The 24,908-nt window shown below is 47.9% G+C and overlaps 1 protein-coding gene across 11 annotated transcripts in view; it reads left to right on the forward strand.

Annotated features, from left to right (window-relative positions):
* The window catches only part of LOC116850882 (protein grainyhead), a 172,874-nt gene that overhangs the window by 38,848 nt on the left and 109,118 nt on the right, over positions 1 to 24,908 (forward strand). For 4 of the 11 annotated variants that reach the window (XM_032829690.1, XM_032829692.1, XM_032829691.1 and 1 more), the window contains 2 exons: positions 10,185 to 10,513; positions 21,978 to 22,777. In XM_032829690.1, coding sequence (XP_032685581.1) covers positions 10,451 to 10,513; positions 21,978 to 22,777 — 863 coding nt within the window. In that variant the 5' untranslated portion in view covers positions 10,185 to 10,450. Of the gene's footprint in view, positions 1 to 6,089; positions 7,459 to 8,715; positions 8,841 to 10,184; positions 10,514 to 19,751; positions 19,887 to 20,298; positions 20,452 to 21,977; positions 22,778 to 24,908 lie in introns of those variants that run through there. The other 7 variants (XM_032829694.1, XM_032829697.1, XM_032829698.1 and 4 more) reach the window with 6 other exon arrangements.

Below are 24,908 nucleotides of genomic sequence, written 5' to 3' on the forward strand. Positions count from 1 at the left end.
ATGGTTCTCACTCAGCGTGACCCACTTTCGGCGCTCGTTAGAAGTTCCTTTTGGGAGAACGGTCCGTCCCAAGCATCCCACTGCGACCCAAACGACCCAGGATTCCGATTGTGGTCCATGTAAGACCAGCCTAAGCCGCTCAACGCAACAACGCGCTAGTCGCGCGCGCGTCTGCGACGCGTCGTCGAGACGCGCGTTTAACCACCGATAACCTCGCAAATGTATGAGCCCGGTTGCTCGCGCACGTATGCGTAACACTTTCGATACCGTTATCACGAGCGCCATTGCTGCGCTTCCTGCCGCCAATCTCGACTCCGGAGCTCTTTTACGTCGCGATATGAGCGCGCGAGCGAGCTCACATAAGAAACGCGTCGATTTGCGAGAGAGCCGGTCGCTAGAATATAATTATCGACGGGATAAATCAGACTCATTTTTCGCATCGATGTTTAATTAGCGTTAGATAGCCGGACACGGCTTTCCGATCAGCCAGACCGGCGATTTCGAATTATCATTTCTCGATATTGAGCAAAAATTCCACCCCGATCGCGACGGATAAAAAGTCAAACTGTTAGTTATACGTCTTACATGCATCTTATTTTTGGGTACAACTCTTTAGCGATACACCGACGGTTAAGTGATACAATCTAAAAAAATTGAAAAAGGGGCAAAAAGACGAGTGTTTTTATGTCGTATAAGAATTTTATTTCACCTCGTAAAGCACACATGCAATCAGTACGCAATATCGTATACAATTACCAAGCACAACGTAGAAAAAACGAGATATAAAAACGCGGTTCATCGAAAGCGCCTTACGCGAAATCATCTCGATGAGTCGCGTCCAAGAATCAATCTCGGGGCGTTACGCCGAAGCCCGCTTTCGTTCGCCGGCTCGCCGCATTTTTATATCCAGACGTAAACACGCGGTGTTTGCTTTGGGAAGACGTACGCGACCGGTAAGAGCTGACCGGTCTCTCTTTCTCTCTCCGGCGAACAGGTAGCGACGATCCATAGCCGCGCGCACGTGTATGTGTATGTACGTGTAGGTACACGTGCGTGAATAGATGCAGCATTGACGTTTCTCTGAATGAATCCCGTGAACCGGTTGAGAACCATTATGCGCGCTTACGAGTGCCGCCGTTTAAGCGAGGCGCACGGGAGACTTCAACGCCCGCACAGGCGAACCCATCGTGAGCCGCCGGGCCGGACCCGAGACTTCAACGCGCGCACAAGTGAGGCCCGTCGTGAGCTGCCGCGTTGCGGCGCGCGGCGAAGACTTCGATACTTGCATAGGCGAGCTCATGGTGAGGTAGTAGAGTCCCTAGAAGATAGAGTCTAACTATTCCTTCGATCTTCTTTCATCGGTTCATAGGTCCTTCAAAATGGCAGAACTAATCATAGTGTAAAAGAATGTAAAATAATTAATTTCATGATTAACGCGTTATTAGTATATTGTGAAATTATAAAGCCACTCATTTACAGATCTCAGTCTTTTATATAAAAAAATATGTAATTCTCAACACTTTTATTTTACATGTAATAAATATCCATTGACTATATACTAACTTCTATCAAATATTTTATAATTACGATATAAAATGAAAAAAAAAACTCGGAACATATTTTACACACACACTTGATATTCGCACTTTCATCGGTTCATAGGTCCTTCAAAATGGCAGAACTAATCATAGTGTAAAAGAATGTAAAATAATTAATTTCATGATTAACGTTATTAGTATATTGTGAAATTATAAAGCCACTCATTTACAGATCTCAGTCTTTTATATAAAAAAATATGTAATTCTCAACACTTTTATTTTACATGTAATAAATATCCATTGACTATATACTAACTTCTATCAAATATTTTATAATCACGATATAAAATGAAAAAATGAAAAAATGCACTTTGCCGATACGAATCATCCTCACCGTACAAATACGCGATTTTGAGGGATAAGTGGTCAGGCTCTATTTTCTAGGGATTCTAGTGGTAAGCCAGCGCAAGCTGTCGCATCGCATCGCGCGACGGAGACTTTAATGCCTGCATAGGCGAGCCCGTCTTGCCGAAATACACGCTGACCCACGGACGAATCTGAAATCGATCTAAATGTTTCATCATCATAACTCGATCGAGCGTTGTAAACTACTCGAATTTCCATCCGCAATTTCGACTCGCTCAACAGTATTTCATTTTTACAAAGAATGACAGTGAGAGTGATTTTGGTCATAATGAGGGAGACGCGGAATGGGAGACAGAGTTTGTCTTTGGAAGTTCATAGAACTCATTTGAACTTCATATACGTACAAACAAACACACACACGCACGCACGGTCTGTCTTCGTAAGTTAGCCGCTAACTGCTTCTCGAAGCCATTCTATTTCGTTGTCGCGGACACGAGAACCACCTATGACAATCGGGAAGCCCGTTGTCGAGGCGTACAAGGACGAAGCGACCGTGCGGGTCTGGGCAAGAATGCACGGTTTTTGCTCCGCACGCTGCGAACATGGGAATGCGTAGGTACGATAAGACCATGATGAGTCGAATAAGATTTTCGTGCCCTCCGTCGCCGCGTACAAAACGTGACAAATGAGCGTTTTACCGACGAGGACGCATATTTCGCCGATAATAACTTGTCGGCGGGTATTCAGAGGGATGCGCGCAATTACGGACGACACGACCTACGACAGAGTCGTCCGTGGATGCTTCTGCTGGAACCGAGCGTATGACGCATTCGCGACGTCGCAACTTTAACCTCCGTTCTCTCCTCCTTGAACTCCCGGGACGCAATTTTATTCGCGCGGGAAATAAATCGCGGAAAGTTCCGCGCGCGAACCACAGTTATCCCGCAAAATTTCCCCTTGTGCTTAGCCGTAGAAACGGCCTCTTCGGATTTTCTATCGCGATTTTTTCTTAATCTACTTTGTATTGTGTAAGGCTCTACGAGTGTCACCTTCTCTTAGGATATTTTCTAACAATGTTGCCAGGCCGAAAACTCTGACAGTCTCGACGAAAAGCGTTACCTGCAACAGCTCTCTCGCGAGAGCTCGGCGCGGTGTTTTACGTAATAGGTCAGAGCGTGGTAATCGAAAGGTTCAAAACGATCGGTGTCGAAGCGCTCCGTCGTCGCGGTCGCTCCAAAAGTGAACTTTGTCGCGCCGGCTGAATTACGGCACTTCTTCGCGCGCTTTCCGACACGCTTGGCGATCTGCATGGATACCATACCCGGTGCGCGCGTTTTAGCCCGTCGCCGAGCGAGATATACGACGAGAAGGTGGGCGCGGAAGGCGACTTTACGACTACGCGCGCGCGTCGACAGATACGACGGATAGAGGTGGGATTTTCTCGGCGACGATCGCGGACTTCGAACTGCTTTCACAAGATCGATCTTAGAAAGCCGCGCGTAACGCGCACCGTGTTCGTCCGCGTGGCTGACCGCGCGGACGATTCTTCGCCGACGGCACGACCCGCCGCCAGTCGCCTCCATCGACTTCCACCGGCCGAGTCACCGCGTGCTCGCGCGCGCACAGCGCACTCGTAGTTCGCTATGCAAATGCGCCACGGGCAACGAAAACGCATCTGAGAGAGATTGACCGGAAAAGAAATATCTCAAGCAGCGCGCTCGCGCTCACGCGGGAAACCCCACCTCTTGGAAATCGTCGTTTCTCCCTCTTGCCTCTCGATCCGCCCACGCAAACGCGTGCATAGCCACCCACGCGGTGCATGAGCGCGCGGAGATCGCGACGATTCCCACGGAAAGAGGCGCGCGCGAGTTCGAAAATTATCTTTATTCGCGGCGACGTAGCATCTCTGGCGCTATCTCTGCGAGAGGAACAACGCGTCCGATGGAAGAAACCGCTCGGAGTCGAATCGGTTGCATCGTACCTTTCGAGGTCCATCCGAAGGGAAACGCTTCGTGGACCGGGCCGATTCCACGTCGATTCGTCGATTCGTGTATAACCGGGCGCGTTCGTAGTTCACGAACGAGGAACGAATCCCTCCCTGAGCAGGGTCGCATCGCGCGACGTAGCCTGAGGCTGTCCTCTCTCGCTGGGTGCCCATTTTTCACGAAGTCTCTCTCTCTCTCGCTCCCTCCTCGCACTCCTCTCCCTCCCCCTGCTCCCTGCCTCTTTCACTCCCTCATCGTCGTTCCCTCCACTTCGCTCTCCGACCCTCCTTTTTTTCCTCTTTTAATTCCATCTTCTTCTTTTTCTCCTTTTAATCTCTCTTCGTGCGAGCAGCCAACGCCCGTCCTCTTCGTCGCTCGCGCGTCCTCTCTTCTCCGTTCCTCTCTCATCGTGGACTCACGCACACGCCCTCCTCCTCCTCCTTCTCCTCTTCTTCTCTCCTTCTCCCCTTCAGCCCCTGCTCTCTCTTTCTCTCTCTCTCTCACTCTTTCGATCCTGAGTCCATCTCCGTTCGTGGCGACTACGCCGGCAGCACCGGCAGCAGCTTCGCTCTCTTTGGCGTCCGGCATAGGCGTCTCTTCTCGCGTGCTCCGTGCGTAAGAAGGAATCAATCGGTCGTATGTGCGTGTGCGTACACTTGCACGACACGCACACGCTCTTCTCTCTTCGTCCCACCGGCGGCGAATCTCCCTCGTGGATATCCCTCTCACAATGGCGGTGAAAAGAGATGAGGAAGACGAGGAGACGATAGAGTCTGACTCTTCTTCGTGCAGAAGAAGAAGAAGAAGCTTTTACCTCTCTCTCTTTCTCTCGCGTCTATGTTCTCTCTCCATACGTTCTCTCATACGGTGAGAAAGATGAAGAGAGTCTCGGTGCGCTCGCGCAAGCGAGTACATTCGCGTCAGTCTCGCGATGACTCGGGAAGATGCTTCGATCGTCGATTCGAAACGAATAGACGAGGGCAAGAGTCTCGTTGTAACATGGCGGATGCAATGGGAAAAAAGCTCGCGGAACAAAAACTTATAATAGTCTGGCCGTATCTAGATGTCTTTTCATTCGATGCAGCGTCTTTCGGCCGATATCTTTTTAGCGTGTACATTCGGGAGATGACTTTACGTCCCTCTATTAGATATCCCTCGGATACGGTTTGGTATGTGGATATCCTTCTCAAGGTGGCAAGATAAAGAGCGAGCGTTATAAAACCGAAGCGAGCGGGACCAAAGAGGAGGTAGATGCGGAGGCAGGGAGATACAATAATCTACGTGTGCGTGTCCTCCTTCTCGTTCCTCCCCGCGGTCCTCCCCGCGGGTACCCTTCTCAAGGTAGCAAAGTCGAAGCGGGACGGAGACACGAGGATGAAATCCGGAGTAAGAAGGACGCTGAAACGCCGGCGATAACGTACGTCTACGCGGTTGTCTTCGTCCAACGTGGACCTTCGACCGTGTGTATCCTTCTCAAGGTAGCGAGGCGGAGTAGGACGCGGCACGAAGGTGGAACCAACGATAGAAAGGAGGAAAGAGAACACGAAGGAGAACGAAAGAGAGAAAGAGAGAGAGAGAGAGATAGAGCCGGAGACGGTGAACAGGACGGAGGGACGCGATAATGCACGTGTGCGTATACCGCGATCTTCGTCTCTCCTGCGAGCTCCTCGTCAGGTATCCTCCTTAGGAGGCGGCTGAACGGAGCAGAAGAGATGAAGAAGCGGCGGGTTGAAGAGAGACAGCTATAGAGACACGATAATGCCGGGTGGCCAGGATACTGGCCGCCTCGTCGATGACTCGATGCTCTGTTTGTATCCACTCGCTGCGAAGACGACGTTTCTCCGTCCTGGTCGCACTCTCCGGCGCGATCCATGCGTCCGTCCTTGTTTTGCATTAAGCTACCTGCGCGTTGTATCTGCCCGTCCCGCGCACCTTTGCGAGACGCTCCGTCCGTCTCTCTCGGTCGCGTCTCGATCTTCTACTTTGCCTCGTCTTACAACCGGTCGCTCTCACCGTGTCGTGAGCGAGCGAGTGAGCTGGAGAACACGCGCAGTGGAAAAGAGGGACTGAGATGCCCGAGGCCCTCCACCACTCTGATACGCGGACTCGGCTGTCATGCTCTCTCTTTCTCGATCAAGAGTGGGAGGATAGAGAGACGGAGAGCTGGACCATGAAGAACGGAGGGAGAGAGAAGGAGAGATTAAGAGAAAGAGAAAGAGGGAGAAGCAGGGGAACGCTGAAAACCAAAGGGAGAGAAAAAGGGAGACGTCTGGAAAGGGAGACGTTATGGGATAAGCACAGGTAAACCCAGCGGAAGAGCAAGAGAGAAAGAATGACGTTCAGGAGCAAAAGAGGCTGGACGATCGGGAAGGAATAAACGCGAGGGTGAGCGAGTGGGAGAGAGAAGGAGAGGAGGAGCGAGCGAGTGAGATAAGCTGTTTTGTGCGAACGTGTGTGGAACACGAGTGGAGTAGAGGTAGGGGTCCAAGCTCGAGCTAACAGCGGCGTGCTGGGAGGAGGCGGCAGAGGCGGCGGCCATGTTGCTTATTCCAAGTGAAGAGAGAACGATTCGAGAGAGACTCGGTGAGGCTGCTTCGTTTGTGCTTGCAGCGACCCAAACTTCGGTGGCTTAATACTCACTTGTTACGGCTGCGCCAACTTTCAGGTAGCGAACAGTTTTATTTAAAGTCTTAATTGCCACGCCAACAATAGGAAAAGCAAGTTTTCCATAGTTCATCGGCCGGGAAAGTTGTCTTCTGTGTGATCGCGTGCGTGTGCGACGGCAACGTCGTCGTCGTCATCGTCCTCGTCGTGGTTGCGCGCGCGAGTCAAGATGCGAGTGTGTGTCTGAAGCCGGTGCCGCGGTTGGGATTACGAGGAGGACACGGACAGGCCGAGTAAGCGCGGCTTCCGAGGAGTGCGGACGTGTGTCGCGGAGCGTCGAGTGATGTGTGAAGAGGAAACGCGCGCAGAGTGACCGTCGGCGATGCCCGAGGCTCGTGATGTCTATGTAATGACGTGCGCGTTGTGAAAATTCGCGATGTATGCCACCAGGTGAACAGACCACGCGACATCCGACAACTCTTTGCCCGCGCGCGCGCGCGCGCGTGAGATTCAACCGCATCTTCGTTTGCGAATTCGCCAGTTTCGTCCCTGGAGACACTCGCAAGTAGCGCGAAAGGACGGGCCCCCGTGGAGGGTGCCCTTGTCGAGAGAGAACAGCCCCGATACCAGCGAATCCGCTGAGAATTCGTACGCCTCGGCCCACGACGCAGGTGGTGACACTATCATCCGTTGAGATGTGATCCGGAACACAGGAGGGACGCTCAGTAGTTTGTAGTTGGTCCCCATCCCCCCTCTATTACCCCACCCCAGCCCCCTCGCGACCTCTACCACCTACTACTCTACCACCACCTCCCTCCCTCGCCTCCCCCCGCAACACATACGCGCGCGCGATAATCCACCTCACCTCACCGGCAAAGCAACCACCGATCAACGGCTCTTCTCGGATGCGTCGGCTACTGTATCCACGCGACGAGACTTTTCCCCATCTAATGCGACCTTAACGAGTGAGTATTGTCTCTGTTGATCTCGTTGTTCGTCTCGCTACTATCGCGACTATCGCGTTATTTTCGCGCGAGCGAGCGACCGAGTAAACAAGCGCGACCCTCGTCCCGACACCTTCTCGTTGATAGCTGGGGGCCACTTGCGCGATGACGCACAGGTGACGCGCAGGTGACCTACCAGTCAACAAGTGAGCACGCAGACGTTCGCGCGGGCTATCTTCATTGGTAGATACGTCTCTCGTGGTACGCTTCTCGTCTCCATTTGCGAGACGCTTATCATCGTCTTGCCGTGTTGCGAATTTTTTTCGCGATATCGCGATACACGTAATCGGTATTGGAAAGATGTTAAGATTCCCACAGGGGGATCGTCTGATGGTAGATTAAATTCTTCTCCGAACATCTCTCATGGAGGTGTGACCTTTGGAGGAATGTTAACAATACATACAGAATTATTACTACCAGACTCTTTGCAAGCAGGGATCGTTTATTAACAAATAACCTTTGTGGCAGTACAGCTCCGTTTCGTCACTTACCGACGCGTTCGCGTTTTGAGCCTGAAAATTGCATGCTTACAGCCACGAATATACAATCGGATTCGGAATTACATTTCTACCCAAAGGTTACGCCCATCGATTGTCTGTATAAGTGAACGCGAGACGTCGTGACCATTTGAAAATTATCTACGACCAATCAATATCGTTCGGGTGCAACCTGTAGCGTCCTCTTGAATTCTTCCACGTCTCTTGTCTTCTACCTTTAAAATATGTGGCTAAACACACGTAAACCACTTTGACCTTAAGCGACTCACAAGGGGACGGCACTGCCGAATTTTCACTGCCGAAAAACCGAACCGTTCACCGTGATCGGTTATAACCAGGTAGACAAATTTCTTCCGCGCGACTCGCAGACAAAGCGGTCCCGAATTGTATATCGCGTATCTCGCTTGCGCACGGAGGAATTTCTCTCTTTCCCTCTCTCTCTTCCTCTCTATTCCAATAATCTTAACTTCCCTGGACCGGCGTCTGCACATCGCTCTTAAAGAACGATTCTTAAAAAATCTTCCCGAATTTTCACTGGATTCTCTAGAAATTCACTTTCGACGCACTAACGGCAAGCTGCGCCGCACACCGTAAACGATCTCAGCGCTGTAATCGCAGCCACCGCGACCGGCTGCAACCACGCGACGCGCACCGCGACGGCGGTCTCTAGGATCTATCGGCGACAGGTGCAACGGTCCGGGCGAGAGCGGGCAAACGAGCTTGTCGCCGATAGACAACATCGCCTCGCGCGTCTCTCCGCAATCCGTCGAGACGGAGAACTATATTTCCTCTTTGTGCGACTCGACGGAGTCCACCGTCTCCGGAGGCATCGTTCACTGACGCGAGGTGAGGGCGTACAGGTACTTGAAATACAAACGGACCCACGGAGGTGGGTCCAATCTGATGCAGGGTTCCCTTTGAGAATCAGGTTAGACCGGCCGAACCTGCTCCTCTGGCTTCTCGTCTCCGATCCGCGGTTGTATACCGGCCTCGTGTGCGTACCTCCTTCTCCCCAGTCGCCCCAATCTCCTTCTTCCGCGTAGTAGGTAGGTACCTACCTACCTACCTACTTCCCGCCGCCATCCTCTTCGGCTTCTCTCTGTTCCTCTCTGTCTCTCTGTCTTTCTTTCTAACAACCAGTCTTGTTCCTTCCTCGCGAGCATCACTGCGTCTCCGTTATTGACGGGACAGCCCGGGAGATGGGAAGAGAGAGAGAGAGACAGAGAGAGAGGATACGCGCGCGAGATCGCGAGAACGAAAGACAGACGGATAGATAGACAGGGACAGCGAGAGGGAGAGAGAAAGAACCGGCGCCGCTCTGTATGTTCACTCTCGATGGTCCCGCTTCCTCGTTACGTCTATTATTATACCTGTCTATCCGTCAGAGCAGTGCCCGCGAGCTGAATTCCAGTTTTACGCGCGCGCCCTCCTCCGCGCGAGCGCGCCCGCGCCTTCCGACGTAGTAGTAGAAGCAGATGGGCGAGTCGGAGAGAAGAGCGAACCGACTGGTTTTACTAACATTCACCTGGGCGAGCGTGCGCGAGGACGTAGAATTCGCGGTGTCAGACTGGTTGACCGACATCCGCGAATCCTTCGCCCGGCGATAAGTGAATAACGCCGAACCTGCTGCTCGCCCGCGTGGTTCCGGTTTCGCGGCCGCGACTCGTCCCGCGCGCGCGCGCGCCATGTCTCCTCTTCCTCTCGGTCACGTGCGCGAGTCTGGCGGATCCTCCGGTTCCGCGTCGGCACCTACCTGCTATGCGGAAAACGTAGGACTACTTACCCACTTCCACCTCGCAACCTGGTCGCCGGCTCCCGGGACGCAGCCGGTTCGTCCCGTTCCCGTTGATGAAGGGAGCTCCTCGGTAGCCGGCCGCTATCGCGCGTCCGCGGGAGAGATGAGTCGCCTCTTCTTCGCCGCCTTCACTCTCGATCACCTCCCGGCTTCCTCGCACGTTACGCGCCTTACCACATTCACATGCATCACGCTCGTTGAACACATGTGCTTAGGTTAACTTAGGATAAGCATAGACGAATAGGGAAGAAACTGCGAATTTGTTAGCTCAAATAATAGCGAGATAGTGATAAATTGACGTCAGATAGATATCCATGGATACCCCTGGATATATGATATGTTTTAAATATATTTCGTTTTTTGTATCACCAGCTCTGTTTTTCTCTGATTTGCAGGTCCTTCCCGTCCATTTTTCTTGGGTTAATAACGTGCCATACAAATCTCAACGCAACCTGTGATACGATACCCGATGACTTAAACTGTCCAATCACGTAGACGTAGACATTTAGTCGAAAATTAGATCGGGCTGTGGACAGCTTTAAACTGTCGGTCGAAACAGTAACAGAACTACGATTTCTGAAGAAAGAACGCGAGGCAGCTGAACTATTTGTGTGAACACACAATACCACGAGAGAAAAGGACTGGAAGACGGCACTGGAGAATGTCGACGTGTACTGACGAAGCCGATAACGCACCCCTGCACATGCAGGAGGCTCTGTCTCCGGTTAGTTCTGAATTATATTATTTATTATTTATTTTTCATAAGAAAAGTTTATTTTATTTTAAGTGCTCAATTCTAATAATACTAAACACCGTATTTGTGTTCGTTCGAATCTTAAACTCGATATAAAATTATTATGATTATTATTAAAAATCACTCAGGATCAGGCAATTTTGTTTAACTGCATGTTCCACGGAAAGAATGTTGTAGTAAATATTACTATAAAAATTACTATAGAAATTACTATAGAAATTTATAACCGAGGAATAGATTGACATTCTACAGTAATTAACTATCTTTTCATTTCATACTACTACTGCTATTTATATTTTAAAAACTAAACTTGAAATAAAACTAAGTACTATTAAAAAGTTAAGGAGGCAAAGCACTATAAAACGCCAAAAATAAGGAAATTTTCGGGAATTTTTTTAAAGAATTTATTTATCCAATCGCTTCCCAACATTGTAATGTTTTCGCTTATACATTAAAAAAAATATTTTTAAGTTAAGAAAAATGTTTATAGATTGTATGTAGTCAAAAAAATATAGCGTCGCAGCAGAGTCGGTGCAAAACGGTGTGCATTATGGCTCCTATTGTATTCATCTGAGACAAAAATAGGGATAAATGTTTTACTCTTTATAAACATAATTTATCGAACTTAAAAAAGTTGAAAAAAAATTTGTAATTGACAAAAAAGCAATCTTTAAAATAAAACTTAAATTTTTACTCATAGAAATCCATCTTTATGTATGTAAAAACATTGTTTAAATAAATAATTTTATAGATTTTATATTTTTATCGACTAGTAAATATGATAAACTAAATGTATATAAAAGGGTAATTCTATTGGTCAAATAGTTTTTGAATTATCAATGTTAGTTTGAAAAAAATCGTTTCGAGAAAAACGCGTTTAAAGCTTTAGGTATAGAAAATTGTAAACTTACAGCTGTTTTCTGCTCATCCGTTATTCCTGCCCCATACAGTAAATCTTCTGCTTCTTCAAACAAGTCATTTTGCTCAAGTTGGTGTTGTTTACTTGCTATTCAAGCCTCTGCAACTTAGGCTGCGGCGCTCCTGTCTCTTTATTCGCTCGGCGTCCTTACTATCAGAATATAATTTACATATAAAGACCCAATTTTAATTTCTAATATTTCCATTATCTTCAAAATAGCAAAGTAGTTTTCATTAAATATCCCAGCGGCAATATAGGCGGTGATTTCGATGATTTTAAGGTCAGAATGTACATGCTTTGAAGCTAACTGTTAAATCGTACTATTAAAACTTTTATTCGCATTTTTATGTGCCTAATCTAAGCACCTTTTTAATAGATCTTTCTTAGAATGGTATTTTTCGTTTTTTTAAACGAGTTTTTCGGAACAAAGCCGTTGTGAGTCACTGGCATTCAGATCTCGCTTCACGCGCTCGTACCTACCTGTGAGAAATAGTTTTATACGACCCTTTAGATTTTGAATTTTTAAATTTTGGGAATATATTCTATACATATAGTACTATTAATTAAAGCAAAAAAAGAAATTCGATTTTTATGACCCTCTATAGTGCTCTTTCCCCCCTTAAGTGCTATTAAAAAATTTATCATTTTTCTAGTGAAATTTATTATATTCCTTAGCAAGATAGATTTTACTGGCAATCTATTCCTGAACTAACAAAAACATAATAAAATTAAAAAGAATTTATATAAAAAAAACTATAATCTCTCCATCTAAAATCTCTCCGTTTTTCTTTTGTTTCCTTCTTTTCCGGGTTTTGCTAGAACACGTCTCAGGTAGCTTCTTATATAAGATTTTTAGGGTCAAGCATATCGCTTCTTTTATTATCGACAGCCTATTGTTAAAAGAGTAGTAAGCGATTATTAAGGGCTGAACATTCCATTTAAAAACTACCTTTAGGAGTAGAAATAGTAAGGGTCAAACTGAATTATCCCATTCCGAGTGAAAATAATCCATTGCTATTTTTCAAACACCGAAATATCTCGGACCAAATCTTTGTATTTGCGGTTCAAAAGTTTTGCCGCGTTTTCAAAAGTGAAACGGTCGCAAACGATAGATGTCATATAGCGCGGGTGTTGTTAGTTTCAAAAGAGAGCGAGAACATACAGAATTAAAAAATATACGCAAATCATAAAAACCTGAGGTATGACACGTTTTAGTGGGATTTGAAAATTCTTTAAAGGTTTTCAGCTAAATGCTCGCTCGGCAGGGCTCAATAGAAGCAATTTCGTCGATTATTGCACACATTTTTTGAGCGTTCCAAGCGTCGACGCGCTTCCAGTTCCTCCAATTTTCTATTTTCCTCCGTTTTAACTGCGAGAGCGACAAAAAGAGATAGAGACACGTAAAAGCCACGTCCAACAGGACAGACAGAAGGTCGTGAGACTCATCGACGGATCAAGAGCTCCTTTCGCTCCCGTTAATAAATATTTTATCATTACGTAAAAGAAAATGATCGTAGAGTAATTTGTGTAACATCTTGCGCATACACTGGGAGTATATCTTGGCGAAAGGTGCCACCAGCGAATTCTCTATCGCATTAGAGAAAATTAGCGCGTAAAATTGTCGTTGCGACAACGTGGAACGATAAGATGGATCATTGTGTCGCCGCGGGCGCTTGTATTTTGCATAATCTTAATTTCTTCCTCACGAACTCCTCAGGAAAAGTCCGAAATTGCCCGGGCGATATTTCACGCGGGAAATCACGGGCATTTTAAATCCACCATCAGCGGATGCGTATACAGAGATTAATAAAAAAATGATTCGCATTCCATTCACAGCTCCTGAGTTTAACACGCACGCGTGAATACGCGCGTAAATCGCGAGAAAAGTCGAAAACAGGAACGAGCCGCTCCGCACCTGCGCCAGGCGCCTTTAATCAGCGTGTTTAAATCCGTTTACGACGAGCATCGCGCTCGAGCGTACCGGGTGTTCAAGCGGCCGTATAAATGCTTATTATCGCGCTTCCGGATCGCGAGAGAAGGAGAGAGAAAGAGAGATAGGGAATACGCGCTTCCTACGTCAAAACGTGGGTAGTTCTGCCGCGCCTCACTTTTCCATCGTCGCGTGAATATACGCGCCAGTGTCCCTCTATCAAATCGCGGCGTTCTTTCGTCCGCATTAAACGAACGGTACGTACGTCATGCCTTACGGCATGACGTCCGTTCCGTTGTATGTACCTATCCGTGGGCAAGACATGCACGACGGAGGAAGAGATTTGCCGTGCGCGCCGATGACTCTTCAGATTTCTCGTCTACCTGACGGTTAAACGAAGGGAACCTTCGCCGATGATCGCGCCGTTCATTATGGAGATAAGAAGTAAAGGCTCTTTAATAGAATTCCGAGCGACTGGTTATTTTGTATCTTCATTAACTTTTTCGTTAACCGATTCGTTATTGGGCGGTGAGCAAAAAGAAAAAGAGGAAAAGGGGAAAAGGAAAGAAAAGAGAGAGAAAAAAGGGAGCCCCCTGTAATTCGTGCGGTCTTTTCTCGATTCGAATGACTCATACCGACCACAAAAACAAGATTGAGAGTGCGCGCAAAAAATGTATCGAAAATAAGAGTGCGCACTCGCGCATGCTGGCGACGGGCACCGAAATATTTTACTTGCGAAATCATTCGCGACCGGCTGAAAAAAAAGAGAGCGCTTGATGCATGGCGATGATAAGTGATCGGCGACGACGTTAATTAAATAAGCGTGCGCCGGTGTGCGTGTATGACTCCCTCTCTCTCTCTTTCTCTCCCCTCCTTCCCTCTCTCCGTTCCTCTTTTTGTCGACGTGCATTGGACCGAAGTTTGCGAAATACTTAATGTCTAGTTACACAAAAGACTCGCAGCGTGTCCGCAACAATCGACAACAACAACGTTCGTTCGGGCTGCGTCACTGCGATAGTCGAGCGCGATAAAATACCGGTGCTGATCGTTGTTCCACACGCAGCGCTGCGCGCGAATGGGGAAATATAATAACAAGCGCGATAACGGAGAAGGCCTCGCGAAAATACGCAATCGCCAGAATATGCCGCATGATCGCGCGTAGCGGAAAACCACATCTCGAGTCATTACGCACCGCGGTAACTGGAGATAAATTTTCCATGAAACGCATTTTTCCCGAGTCACACACACGCTGATCAGGAATGTACTCTCTATTCTTGACTGAAATATTGTATTTGTAATGGCGATACAGTTATAAGTATACATTGCAATCAGTAAAATCTTTCTAATTGGATCAGTGCAATAGCAGGGACTATTTTCATTACTGATGCACTTTGCAATACATACCAGTGTCATTGCAAGCAAGAAAGCCATTGATTGCATCATCACAAAAGTTAGATTTGGATTTCAGTATAGTCCAACTTTACAAAGAACATAGCGAAAAGAAATGTAATTTCAACATAATTTTTACTACAATATCTTCTCAGTGTGTGTAACAAATTTGTGTATTAAATTCATGAAAATTCGTGAATATTTAAATTTGTGAATCACAGATTTTGCAGTGAAATCTTACTTCCACTGCTCGAAATAAAGACGGAGCAGTAAAGTGTTTTCATCGAAAATCAGTAAACATTCAACTAATGATTAGTGAAATAGTCTTTTTGCTGATTCGATTAGAAGAATTTTTACCCGATTCGCTTTAAGAAAGTACCGCGAAAGAAAAGCATCTAACGATTCCACGTATCCTCGTCCGCGACGCACACTGCTGCGTTAGCGCGTCGCGATCGGCTGCGCAGGGGCATGTCCGTGCGCGGTTCGCGACCTGCGGCTGAAGAAACGAAGGGAACGTCGGAACGTCCGCGAGTTTCAATGCTCGTGGACGGGACCGCTCCTCTCGTTCTCTCCGGCGACAGACACGAGCGCGTGAGACCGGCCACGGCCAATTAACTGTTATTATGAAGGACTTCTTGCGCGTAAACAGAGCGTACAGCATCCTAAACGAGATACTACGCGATCGCGACGATCCGTAGAACTCGCGATAGCCGCAACGAAATTGCGCAGACGCATTCGTAACTTCTTCTTCGGCAATTCCGACTGCAGTAGTGGTTCGCCGATCGTTTTGGCGATACGTGAGTAGCAATCATTCTCGTTTTTCGTTGGAACACTGTCGCTATCGTCGAGGCGAAGGTCTCGAACGGCCGAGTCATCGTAACACTCATCGGTCCGAAATATGTTTGATTCTTGCTCTACACGGCGAAAAGTTTGATTGTAATGAATGAATCAACGCGTGAAGGAAACGGAATTTCCAGAATCATATTTAGGTCATAATAATCACAACACTCACACATAGAAATTCTGTATTAATTATTCTACAATTAAAATGCCCTTTTAAACGCGCGTCCGTTATCAGCTATGCAATTTGTGATGCAATAAAAAGGAGCGTATCTTTTCCGCTTCCAGCGAATCACTCGATCCCGCTAGCCGTGCGAGCACGATAAATTTCAAGCGACTGACGTGGGATTAGAATGAAGTCGGTACGCGCTCGAGTATTCGCATCGGAGAGTACTTAACGTCGTGTAACGACCACGGGAGGTTCGTGTCGCGGTCGCGACTCGCCGCGTGTTCGAGCTGATTAATGTCCTCCTCGGCCCAGGCATATCTGGGACCCCTGACACCGATGGGATACATCGCAATGAATGGCGCGCGATGTCAAGGATAGCTCCTCCGTAATAGCGGTGACATTAGGAGACGATTCGGAGAGATAGAGAGAAACCCGTTGCATCAACGACATGTCACTGAAAATTACACAGAGAAACGCGCCGTGGCCGAAATTCGCGACGCTGTCGCCGCGAGAATCCGACACTTTTCTTATCCGCACCATTACTGTTTACCGTATGTGCACGCGCGCATATGACAGCTCTTCCATTCATTAGACACCGACGGTACGACCTGAAATATACCTGAAGCGAGTGAATTCCGCGCGTTTAAGACCCGATAAAACTTTACTAAAAAATGACAATAAAATTTATGATATAATTATGATACAACTCTCGTGTTCCCGCGCAGCTTTGAGCCGCGTAATTATCTGGAAATGGCGACAAGCGAGAAATAGCAAGATGAAACGATATCGACGCGATTCATATAAAATGTGGAAAATCATGCGCCGTCTTTGTGTGTTAGTTATTTATGTCTCGATGAAATTGCGCGTGTCGGTGTCGATACAGCGTCGATATCAGCGAAATAATAGCATGTGCATTACCTGAACGTTACGTAATCGGTATTAACATCAAGCCGACGCGTTTAGCTGAAAATTACATGCATATACATATGGATGAAAAACGAATAACGAGAAGCTACGTCAGTTATAGACGACGGAGTCGCCGAAAAATATCGTTACACGCGACCCGCACGTATTGCGCAAAAAGCCGGCGGAAGGCGCGAAATTACGACGTTATTAATAATAAGTTTGTCAGGCCTGAATACCAGAGACGCGTAATCGCGAGATAAACATTGTTACCTTGGCGCGCAGAGACACGTGTGGTCTATTCAGAGGCTCGTTCGTCCATTAACGATTTTGCCCGTACTCACCCGACCGTATTTCATCGCGCTAATCCTCGCGCTTAATCGTAGAGTCGCGTTATTCATCGGCGTCTGAATTTACGACGGTCAACGCGAGGAAATATAGGAACCGGTGACACTCGGGATTAAGTCCCGCGTACACCGCAGAAAATAAGTAAGTAAGTGAACGGGCAAGATGAGGAAAGAAAAAGAGGAATGAAAGAATCGCAGGAGGAGGTAGAGAAATCGGGGGAGAGGATGAAGGGACGGATTTTTGCGCTCGGAGTAACGGCGCGCGTAACTCACGTGCACCTTCGGTGCGCGATCGTGCGCGAGCCTGGACGTTAAGAGGATGATTCATAATATTGTTAATTATGTTAATTGACGGAAACCATCGCTGTGCGGCGCGAGCTGCTGCACGAGCCTTAACAGCGCTGCCACGTCGCTCGCTGTCACGTTACGAATGATGTCGCTGGTGACTGTGTGGCGTCGGGCAGCTCTCGAGGTCTCGGGGGTTTTCGTAAGAAATAAAAAAAAAAAAAAAAAAAAAAAAAAAAAAAAAAAAAAAAAAAAAAGAAAGAGAGAAACGCGGGAGGGGCAGAGGGAAGCAACGAGAAAGAGAGATTCTTCAATAACTTATGTTACTGGCTAGAAAGCATGATAATCCGGCGACACGTGGGAAATTTCAAACGACATCGTTACTGTACCGTATCCTTATTCATACGGGTCAAAGGATTTCCGCGAGCTGACTTCGGGGATAGTAGGATAGGCGTATCGGCGAAGTGATGAGTCGTTAGAAATTGCCCGCTGAATGTATGCTCGTTTACGTTTCTTCTCAAGTGATATTTGAAGTGAAATTTTACTGCATTCCCATTATAATAAGCTTTCCAGCAAAATTTCAAGGCTTTTCTCCCCCTTCCCTGTTTATTCTATTTCTGTGTCAACTACTGAATATCTACTTCCGTATCTCTCGAAACATTCGCGACCTTATTCTACGATATCCCCATCTCGTGTAAGAAAACTAACACTCGAGATGTTCGTAGAGAACGCGCGCGGTGAAAACAATATTTTTGACCAGCTGAGAGGAAAATGGCATTATCTAACGACATTATCCAACCGGAGTCGTTCTCCGGTTGCATCCAATCCATTCGTGACTCTTTCGCCTGACAGCCGAGGTGAAAACTTGCCGCGTAACGCGCGATCTTCGAGTACAATACAAGTCGCGACACAAGAAGCGTCGGTCAAACGGTTAGGTAATGAGAACGAGAATAGATTACCAACGTCTTGGAAATGAAAGCCTGAGCGTGTTAATCCTTCCTGAATTTCGCAACGAGTCAGAAGGATTCGTAGTTTCGCCGCGATGACAAATCACAAGTAGAAGCTATCCGAATCGCGCGCGTTCAATCATTTGATCTTCGCGCGTGCTGCAAGAGTTCCGCAATGCGCGTTAGGTCAAGTTAGAGTAGGTTAGGTTACCTAGTATAGACGACTAATTATGACGAAGAGACATCAGTCTAACTCCGAGGATCCATAGAAGTAGAAGGGCGTCTTAGGTGGCGGCGGGACGCGCCGTGCGTTCCGGAGCTGCGTCTTTTTCGTCCCGAAGAGAGAAAAATATCAAAGAGCGCGGTTTGCTAGCTAGACCGGAACTCGAACCCAAGTCTTTCGCTTGCCGAGCAACTGCTCTAAACCACTGAGCTATCTAACGCTCGACGTTCGACGCTCTCCTCTCCCTAGGTAATTCCTAGGATCCGCTAAGAGGAAATTATTCCCTTATAATGTACTTACGATACGTCCTAACGATCGCACATCGCTATTTCTGTACATATTTTCGCATCCGATACATATTTTCGCACGAGACTCACTTTCGATGGGCAAAAGACGCGTAAAACGTGCGGAACGATGTTAATCGATGTGTTCATAGTAACTACTCGACGCAAAAAGATTGATTTCATAGATGGCCGCGCAATCGATTGAATACGCCGAAAATGCGCGCTGCGACGTAAATATTAGATGCGACTATGACTATTAGATGCGACTATGAGTCCGTTATATGTTATAAATATTCTGAAGATAAATTATGATTTTGAACGTTTCAGAACATTTACAGCGTCTAATCGCACCCTATATTCCTCTTTCTCTCTCTCTCTGTCTCTTGTTAACGGACCGACTCCCGAGATTCGATGTTGCGAATACTTCTAGTATCATATCATCGATTTCTTTCTCTTTATCACCGCATTTCTAATTCTCGGTTGATAAATTCGACGATCCTTCGATCGCATTACTACTATAGTGAGTGAATGATACAAGTATGACGGACGCCGACTGGACACGTCGCGACAAGCACCGGCTGCATCTACTGAGACGCGAAGAGATTACTCCCTGATAACGTTCTCACGATACGTCTTAACGATCGTACATCGCTCTATTTTTGACACTCCCGATTCTCTTATTCTCGTATGAGACTTGCTTCGACACACGTAAGACGCGTGAAACATGCGGAGCGATGTCAATCGACGTGGTAATAGCGTTTACGCTCGACGAAAATGTGCGCGCCATCCATGACGTATGACTGGATTCATTAACAGTGATGAGAAACGCGCAGTTAAAAACGAATTGTGGCAGATCCACAATGCTTATCGATCTATTGGATAGCAGCTTATCCACGGCGCCGACAGAGCGCGCCGTTATGGCGACGTTGGCGAACGTGATCAGGTGTGTGGCTATCTTCGATCTTCTTACGTCGAGCAACCGCCATGGACACATCGATTCACATCGCTCCGCGCGTTTTACGCGTCTTCTACCCGTCGAAAGTGAGTCTCGTACGGAAATGAGTATTGGGAGTGTCGAAACAGCGGTGTGCGATCGTCGGGCGTATCGTAAGTAGCGACTAACATCCTTCTCGAACGTCATTCTCGATATATGCAGCCGGTGCTTGTCACGTCGTGTCGAGCCGGCGTCTGTCACTCTCGTTACATCTGAATCATTCAAGTAGTAAGTAGGGTCGGACGATCGTCAGATTTATTAATCGGTGATTAACAATGCGGTGATAATCAGAGGGAAAGGGAGAAGTAAAATGACGCTAGAAAGATACTCGCGACGTCGAATCTCCGGAGATAACGTCAATCTGAGAGAACGAGGAGAAAAAGAGAGAAAGAGAGAGAGAGAGAGAGAGAGAGAGAGAGAATGACAGATAAAGATGGATATACTATATAACGCATCTTCATCGCATCGCGCGCTATTCGCGTTTAAGCGCAAATTATGGATACACGTCGTCGATTGCGCTGCCATCTTCTCTCTTTTCGCGTTGAGCAACCGCCACGGACACATCGATCCACATCGCTCCGCGCATTTTATGCGTCTTTCGCCCGTCAAAAGTGAATCTCGTGTGTAAATAAGTGTCGGGAGTGCCGAAATAGCGATGTGCGATCGTCGAGACGTGTCGTAAGTATCTTATTAGACAATAATCTCCTTCCTTCCCATCACATATAATCGATGTCTGTCGCGACGTGTCGAGTTGACGTCTTTTGCACTCATTGCTATTGACTTACTAAAATATTAACAGAATTGGACGATCGCCGGATTTAATTGCAAATTAGAACTGCGGTGATAATTGGAGAAATATATAGGTAGGACGACGCTAGATATATTCGCGACAATGGGGCGATAGCGTCAGCCTGTTAACAAGAGGAAAAGAGAAAGAAATCGGTATAAAGTCAGCGGCATACTATGCTTGTTTTCGTGCTGGATGGAAATACTCTGTTCTAATTGATGCATTTTTAAAGATTGATGGAAATACACTAATCAAAATAAATATTTCCATCCAGCATGAAAACAAACACCGTATGCCGCTGACTTAAGATGATGCGCGTCGTTGTAGGAAAGCGACACTTTTTACGTCGTAGCGCGCGTTTTCGGTGTATGCGATCGATTGCGCAGCCATCTTTGAAATCGATCTTTTCGTCGAGTAGCCACCATGAATACATCGGTCGACATTGCTCCGCGCATTTCACGCGTCTTTTGCCCGTCGAAAATGAGTCTCTTGCGAAAATAAGTATCGGCAATGCCGAAATAGCGATGTGCGATCGTCGGCACGTATCGTAAGTATCTTATTAGATAGTAATCCCCTCCTGTCTGGGTACACGCAATCGATGCTTGTTGCGACGTGTCGAGTCTACGTCTTTTGCACGTGTTATTAACATCGACTCGCTCAAGTAGAATCGGGGCAAGCGCAAAGATATTAATATAATTTCTATGGCGCAGTTATTAGTATTCGAAAATGTTATAGACGTTGCGACACAACAGTGCCCCGGGACGACGGGAGCGCGCTCGGGCGTATAAATCCCAATGTCGTAAAGCCCGCGCGCGCGCGCCTGTTAATGCGATTAATAAATTAGCGCTGCCATAGCGCTGCGCGAGCACCGCTATCCGTTGTGCTTGTAAATGATTTAATCAGCCTGCGCGCGACGGCCGACGAGTGCGTAGTTTCGAGAGGGAAAAAAAAAGGAGAGAAAGAAAAAACGCGAAACGCCCTCGCGCGGGCAGCATTGTGCGCGCGCGATCGCAAAGATCAAGGTCTTGCTCGCTCGATCGCTCGATCTAACGCCATCACAATGTCGCTTTACGCGGTTACGGAGCGTTGATTTCACGAATGCGGGTTACAATTTTACGCGCTTTAATTTTAATGCGACGCGATAAAAAATAGTCCTATAAAGATATTCCCTATCATAATAAAATCGTGTCGAGCAAGAAGCAAGTTAAAGAGTGTCTTTCTCTTTCTCTCTCTTTCTCTCGGAGATACCGAGCTTCATGCTCGAGTATCATGGTCGTGACGCGCTCCTTGAACTTGTCACTATCAAAATTCGCAATCTCGCGATCCAAACTTCTTCTTTTACGAGAGGTTCGGATCGAGAGAAGAGATGCCGTGCGACGTGCCACGACTTAACGCGCTCTGCTTGCTCACGTTACAGGTGCAGGAGGCACCAGTCTCGCCGGCGTCCTCCTCTCTGAGCAACCAAAATCAAAATGAGAGCGAGCAGCAGGTACTGCTGGCGACGATGCAGCCGGTGAACGTGCTCGACCTGCACGAGCCGCCGGCCGTGCACACGCTTCACCCCAAGTACCACCATCACCATCACCGCCACCACCATCATCACCACCATCATCACCACCAGCAGCAGCAACAACAGCAGCAACATATCCAGGGTGACCCGGATGACGTTCAACAACGCGCTCCGGACGATCCGGATGGCCGGGTGACCCCCGGCGCCGAGACAGCCGCAGGCAACGCGGCCCTCGGCGTTGGCGAGCACAAGATGATCGATCTCATCTACAACGACGGTCAGAAAACGGTCATGTATACTCATGATAAGGAAATCATCTATGAGAATGAAGCGGACCGCGTACAAGTGGTCGAATATCCACCGCCACCGCCGTCGCCGCCATCTCCGTCACCTCCGTCAGCTGTAACGAGAGCGACAGGCTTGTTGCCGCCAACCTGCGTCACTCCCAGGTCCGCTTCGGCGGCGACCGCGACTGCCCTGCATCTGCATCATTATCCGCAATTACAACTGCAGCATGAGGACGACCTGCCGCCGACGGTGCGCCACGCGGTTAGCGCAACGGTGCCGAATTGCGGCTCCGCGACCACCACGACGACGGTCCTGGTACTGTCAGAGCTCGTCGCCGCGGATCCAGCCTCCGGTGCGGCCGCAGCTGCCCAACAACTGACGCTCACCGCCGCCGCCGCTGCAGCGTCTCTGCGTGCCGGGTGAGTGTATACCTTGCATGACTTTTCCGCTCGGCATAATCGAATAACCGCTAACTCGAGGCGAGATCGAAAGCACTCGGTACGCACTTCCTCGCGGATTTCGCGAGAAGACGATCTCAGTGTCTCGGTGAATACCATCGTAAATACCCGGAAGGCGCACGTGTGTGACGTCGATTCCGTGAAATCGTTAATATTTATACCGTGCATAAATATTAATCGCCAGCCTACATCAGCGGATCATTAGAGAGAATCGGAAAAAATATCAATTCAAGACGCAGATGAGAGGTGGACGGAAAAGAAGTTTGATTGGATCAATTAAATTTCCGGTGGAATATAAACAGAACAGGAAATTCCGGTTGAAGCTATCTGAATTCTATTTAAGTCAATTAGAAATTTCATTAATATGAACAGAATTCTGGTTCTTCAACTGGAATTTTCTGTTTCGTGTGTATTTTGCTAGAAATTTGCTTAGCCTGACCAAACATTCTTTCCGTAATGAAATTATATGTATTCGTCGTATGAATGGGAGCTTCTGTCGCTCCGTAAGGGGAAAGGGGAGAGTAGCCCACGAGCACATGTAATTCGGCACGACACACGAGTATTTGGATGTCGGAGCGTACTTATTAGCCTAATTTATTCGCATTCCGAAATTGCTCGGACGATCGAGCGCGCGATCGAATATCACATGTTTACGTCGCGAGTCCCATATCTCACGCGTCTAATTAAGTCCATCCTGTCCGTGTAACAGTCATCCGACGACGGTACATTCGAGACGTGCGACAGGTTGTAATTCATCCTCTCTCCCCGATTATTGACTCACAATGCGCCTTGCGGTTTATCTATCCGCGCAACATATGCGATCGCGACGCGCGGACACGAAACTTAGCCGATGGGAACTCAGTCCTCGGTACTTTTCATTAACGCGCACGCCGAGCGTGTCGAAAGATATCGCCGTGCGCGTACGCGCGCGAGAATAAACGCTGCGTCAAGCCCGAACTGATTAATACCGCGTCGTCGTTAATAGTCGTGCGCGCGCGCGCGCGCGGCAAGGATGAGCAAATAAGGGACATTAATGAGAATGAATCATGTCCGTTTGTAATGTCGCAAGAGAGAGGCGTCGGTCGAAGAAAGATCCGTGATCGCCGGATGTTCTGCCGCTCCGAGATATCGCCTGGGGACACTTTAAGCGATAATATATTAAGACGAGGACCCGCGAAGAGAGGCGGCAAAGGTCAGAGCGAAAAAATCGGGGGATAAGCTAAATGTCAGCTTGGGAGCTTGTTACGGGCACAAATGAACGTGGAGATTCAGTGGGTTCGTTAGCGCGCGTATTTACGACACTGCAGCCGAAACGAGAGTAATAATAGCGGACTTTTACGAGTCACACCGGGGCCATCCGTTTCGCTCGGGCATCAAGTGTTCGCGCACGAAAAAGAAAGATCAGTTCGTCCGTTCGACTCATTTTCGGAAATTATCGAGCAGTTTTATCTATTCGGCGAAACGAATCAGCTGTGATTAACATATTTACGTTGGCGTCGGCCATACTAACGAACGGCGTTTCTCCAGAAACGCACAGATTTATCGTTGGCGATCTAACGATGAGCTCGCGCTCTAACGACGTCCATCTGTTAGATATTAGAAAATATTTCTCGAGATAAATAATGGCCCATGATACTTTCCTCTCTTCGCGACTTTCGTCATTCGCACATGATCGCGGACAGGATGTTTACACGCGGACGGTAGCGCGTCGCGTGTAAAGAATAAGAATTGGAACGGGAGTATGTACAGCGCTCGAGAAACGGCGGCGGCGACTCGCGCTATCTGGCGCGTGTATCAGCGTCGACAATTAACAATTATTGCGCGCACTTAGCCGCGAGCGGTGCGGATAAGTCACGTTGCTACGTAGAATTTATTATTACGACGCGAGTGAGGTTCTCCTCCGCGCGCCGTCCGTCCGTCCGACCCTCCCACCGTCGCATGTGTGCATGTGTAGTCCGATACTCGGCGCTCGCGCGAATTACGCGCGAACGCGCGCACCTCCGTTTGCGGAATATCGCGAGCCAATAACCATTAACCACGCACACCATCGCGCCGCCACCTTGCACTTTTGCTATAAGTAAAAATCAGCCGC

This window comes from Odontomachus brunneus, unplaced genomic scaffold (genome assembly GCF_010583005.1).
Source record: "Odontomachus brunneus isolate Ranch 3 - 2012 unplaced genomic scaffold, Obru_v1 Obru_scaffold_158, whole genome shotgun sequence".
NCBI classification, from domain to species: domain Eukaryota; kingdom Metazoa; phylum Arthropoda; class Insecta; order Hymenoptera; family Formicidae; genus Odontomachus; species Odontomachus brunneus.